The sequence below is a fragment of the Tupaia chinensis genome, unplaced genomic scaffold (genome assembly GCF_000334495.1).
Source record: "Tupaia chinensis unplaced genomic scaffold, TupChi_1.0 Scaffold149964_2, whole genome shotgun sequence".
NCBI lineage: Eukaryota > Metazoa > Chordata > Mammalia > Scandentia > Tupaiidae > Tupaia > Tupaia belangeri.
In genome coordinates this window covers 2,061,422-2,066,014 of record NW_006209806.1, presented here as the reverse complement: position 1 = coordinate 2,066,014, position 4,593 = coordinate 2,061,422, and the positions used below count along the sequence as shown (strand labels likewise).

The following is a 4,593-nucleotide window of genomic DNA, read 5'->3' as shown; positions in this document are numbered from 1 at the left end:
CCCCCCCCCCCCATCCATCCACCATCCATCCATCCACCCACCATCCATCCACCATCTATCCACCATCCATTCATCCACCCACCACCCATCCATTGATCTATCCACCCATCCATCCATCCACCCACCAACCATCCACCCACCATCCATCCACCATCCATCCATCCACCCACCAACTATCCACCCACCCATCCATCCACCCACCATCCATCCACCATCCATCCATCCACCCACCAACTATCCACCCACCCATCCATCCACCCACCATCCATCCACCATCCATCCATCCACCCACCAACTATCCACCCACCCATCCATCCACCATCCATCCATCCACCCCTCCACCCATCCATTCATCCATTCACCCACCCATTCATCTGTCCATCATCCATCCACCATCCACCATCCACCCACCCGTATATCCATACATACATCTGTCATCCGTTTATCTGTCCACCCGTTCATCCACCCAGCCACTTGCCTGCCTTTCCTGATACCATCTCGTCATCTCATCTGTCTGTCCATCTACCCATCCATCTGTCTGCCCATCCACCCATCCATCCATTCGTCCATCCACTCATCCATCCACCCATCTGTCCATCCTCCCACCCATCCATCTGTCCGTCCATCCACTCATCCACCCATCCACCTGTCCATCCTCCCACCCGTCCACCTGTCCGTCCTCCCACCCGCCCACCTGTCCATCCATCCACCCATCCACCCGTCCACCTGTCCATCCTCCCACCCGTCCACCTGTCCGTCCTCCCACCCGCCCACCTGTCCATCCATCCACCCATCCACCCGTCCACCTGTCCATCCTCCCACCCGTCCACCTGTCCGTCCTCCCACCCGCCCACCTGTCCATCCATCCACCCATCCACCCGTCCACCTGTCCATCCTCCCACCCGTCCACCTGTCCGTCCTCCCACCCGTCCACCTGTCCGTCCATCCACCCATCCACCCGTCCACCTGTCCATCCTCCCACCCATCCACCTGTCCGTCCTCCCACCCACCCGTCCACCTGTCCATCCTCCCACCGTCCACCTGTCCGTCCTCCCACCCGCCCACCTGTCCATCCATCCACCCATCCACCACCCATCCATCCACCATCCATCCACCATCCACCCACCACCCGTCCAGACCCGGTAGGGCCCCACCTGTCCGTCCTCCCACCCACCCATCCGTCCGTCCATCCCTCCAGGCAGCCAGCTGTGGTGGCTGCCAGGTCTACTGGCGTGCCCGCGGCCCAGCCACTCCCTTAACTGTGCGTGGGCCCCACTCGCTAATGGGGGTCCCAGTGGGCACCCCTCTGTGGAGCCGGGGTGGCGTGCGATGCCGACACTGCCCGTGGCCACCGTCTGGACTCCGGGCACAGGCTCAGGCCCCGCCTGTCTGCTGTCACGCCAGGTGGTGGTGTCCCGCGTGGCCCGGGTGTGCAAGAACGACGTGGGGGGCTCGCCACGCGTGCTGGAGAAGCAGTGGACGTCCTTCCTGAAGGCGCGGCTCAACTGCTCGGTGCCCGGGGACTCCCACTTCTACTTCAACGTGCTGCGCGCGGTCACGGGCGTGGTCAGCCTGGGCGGCCGGCCCGTGGTCCTGGCCGTCTTCTCCACGCCCAGCAACAGGTCAGCGGGCGCCGGGGCGCGCGGGCGTGGGCGGAGAGTGGCCCAGGTCCAAGACGGACCCCTGAGGCCCGCAGCTCAGAACTAGGGGAGGGCCAGCAGGTGGCGGGTGGAAAAGCGCTGGCTCCCACGTGGCTCACCGCGTGGTTCAAGTCCTAGACCCAGCAGCTTGGAAAACATGCTGGGTCCAAAATCCCGAGAGAAGGGAAGAGAAGACGGTGGCGTGGCCATCCACCCAGGGGGTGATTTCTCACTTTCCCTCTGTCTCTGTCTCCTCGACCAACAATAGCAGAGAACTTGGTGGCTGGCACGTCCTCACCCTCTGCTTTTAGTGGGAGGAGGCATGAGGACTTCCTGGAGGAAGGGGACCTGGAGGAGTGGCCTGTGCTATCCCAAGGCCACCATGGGCTTGCTGTGTCCCAGTGACAGCCAGGAGTCCTGCATGGCCACAGGGGGAGGACAGGGAAGGTGGAGGAGGAGCCCGAGAGTCCTAGGCAGCCATGGGAGAGAGAGGAGCAGGGAGGGCAGGGCACATCTGCATTTCGGGGAAGCCTGGGGAGTGGGTGGAGGGTGACCAGAGGGCAGAGGTGGGGACGACCGGGGCAACTGGGCTCCAGCACAGGAGGAGGGGGAGCAGCGGAGTTTGGTGGTGGGACTCTGCGGCTTGGCAGGACCAGGCCTCCGGGCAGGGCCCCACCGAGGTCCCCAACCCTCTCGCCTCACCCCCAGCATCCCCGGCTCGGCCGTGTGTGCGTTCGACATGACGCAGGTGGCAGCCGTGTTTGAGGGCCGGTTCCGTGAGCAGAAGTCCCCCGAGTCCATCTGGACGCCCGTGCCCGAGGACCAGGTGCCGCGGCCACGGTGAGCCCCCGGAACTGTGCCTGTACACGCGGGGGAGGCCAAGGCCCTTTGTCAGGGTGTGGGCCCCCGGGAAGCAGGCCCTAGGGGGCCCAGTGCGCTCTGACCGCCATGCCACGCCCAGGCCCGGCTGCTGCGCCACCCCCGGCTCCCAGTACAACGCCTCCAGCGCCCTGCCCGACGAGATCCTCAACTTCGTCAAGACGCACCCGCTGATGGATGAGGCGGTGCCCTCCCTGGGCCACGGCCCCTGGATCGTGCGGACCCTGACGCGGTCAGTGCCTGCGGGGCCGGGAGGGGCCGTCGGACGTGGGCATAGCCGAGCCTGCGGCTCCTGGAGAGACGGAGAGACAGAGGGAGGGCGGGAGGAGGGAGACGGACACGCACCATAGTGGGGGGCCCTTCTGGTCCCTGCTCTGCCACTGACGGCCGAGGTCACCAGTCCAGGTGCCCTGCAAGGCAGAGCAGTCGTTAGCTCCCGGCTTTGGAGGCCCGAGAGCAGGAGCCACTTCTGGGGGGGCATCTCCCTGTGGGTGAGGACCCCAGCAGGCAGTGCAGGGCCAGAGGGCCCTCCCTGTCCTGAACCCCCCAAGGTCATCGGGGCACCACCCCCGGCCTTATCTAATCTGATTCTTCCCCCAAAGGCCCTGCCTCTTTTTTTTTTTAATTTGCCAGAGGGCCAGAAAGAGACAGAGGACAGGGAGAAAGCGTCCCCAGGGGACCCCTCACCTCCAGTTCTCCTTTCGGGATTCGGGGCACATGCTCACACCCCCGGCATGTTCTTCATGCCGGTGGGTCCAGGGCTTGAACAGTGCAGTCGGCCATGTGGGATCTAGTTCCTTAACCACCACCCCACCTGCTGCCCAGCCCACCACTGCTGCTACTTCTTCTCCTTTTTATTTTTTATATATAGGGCATGTGTGCTCACCAGAGAGAGACAGAGACAGAGAGGGAGAATGAGGGAGGGTGAGAAATCACCCCCCGCGGGAGGATGGCCAATCCGCAATCCCTTCTCCTCCATTCTCCTCCTGGGATTTGGGCACGCACACACATGTGCCCAGTGTGATTCTCAAGTCTCCAGGTCCAGGACTCGAACCGTGGAAGTCCAGCACCTTCACCACCATGCCACCTGCTGGCCCCTGGCCCCACTTCTTTTTTTTTCTTAAGAATTATTTTATTTCGGGACCAGCAGTTAGCATAATGGCTATGTCGCTGGACTCCCATGTAGTTGACCGCGGTTCGAGTCCCAGACCCAGTGGCTTAAACTCATGCCGAGCGCATGTGCTTGCGTGCCCAAGATCCCGAGAGGAGAATGGAGGAGAAGGGATTGCGGCGTGGCCATCCCCCCGGGCGGTGATTTCTCGCTTTCTGTCTCTGTTTCTCTCTGTCTTTCTGGTGCGCGCACGTGCCCTATAGCAAAAACCTCTCCAAAAATAAAAAAAAAAAAATTTTAATTAAAAAAAGAATTATTTTATTTAACTTTACTTATTTTAATTTGACCAGAGAGGGACAGAGAGTGAACGAAAGAGAGAGGGAAAGTGAGAAGGCCCGGGAATCAAACTGCAGTCAGCCATGTGGGAGTCCAGCGCCCTTAGCCACCAGCCACGGGCCGGCCCCTGAGCCGGGTAACATCTCCGCCCTCTTAATGCCATCACTTCCCAATTTCCATCATGGATTTTGGGGGGCACATTCGAACCACAGCGCAGACGAGGGCCGGGAGATGAGTGCGAAGGGCCGTCACAGACGCCTAGAGAGTCCACCGGGGAGGGCGGCCGAGCGCCAGCGGGTTGGGGCCAGCTTCTCCGGCCCTCTGTGGCGTGCCGGGCGCCGTGCGCGTTTGCCGTGCGCGTTTGCCGTGCGCGTTCGTTTGGTGTTCTGTGTCTCTGTCCGTGCACCCTGTGGACACGGGTGGTGCCTGGTGGCCTAGGACCCCCAGGACATGCCCGCCGCCCCTCCCCCGTCCTGCAGGCACCAGCTCACCCGAGTGGCCGTGGACGTGGGCGCCGGCCCCTGGGGCAACCAGACCGTCGTCTTCCTGGGCTCCGAGGCGGGCACCGTGCTCAAGTTCCTGGTGCGCCCCAACGCCAGCACGCCGGGCACCGCCGGGGCCAGCGGC

General features: G+C 62.9%; 1 protein-coding gene across 1 annotated transcript in view; it reads left to right on the top strand.

The window, feature by feature from the left end:
• Positions 1-4,593, top strand: part of SEMA6B (semaphorin 6B) — a 13,102-nt gene that overhangs the window by 7,876 nt on the left and 633 nt on the right. The window contains exons 9-12 of the mRNA XM_006171857.1: positions 1,405-1,622; positions 2,349-2,480; positions 2,602-2,751; positions 4,446-4,591. Of these exons, the coding sequence (XP_006171919.1) occupies positions 1,405-1,622; positions 2,349-2,480; positions 2,602-2,751; positions 4,446-4,591 (646 nt within the window). The remainder of the gene's footprint in view (positions 1-1,404; positions 1,623-2,348; positions 2,481-2,601; positions 2,752-4,445; positions 4,592-4,593) is intronic.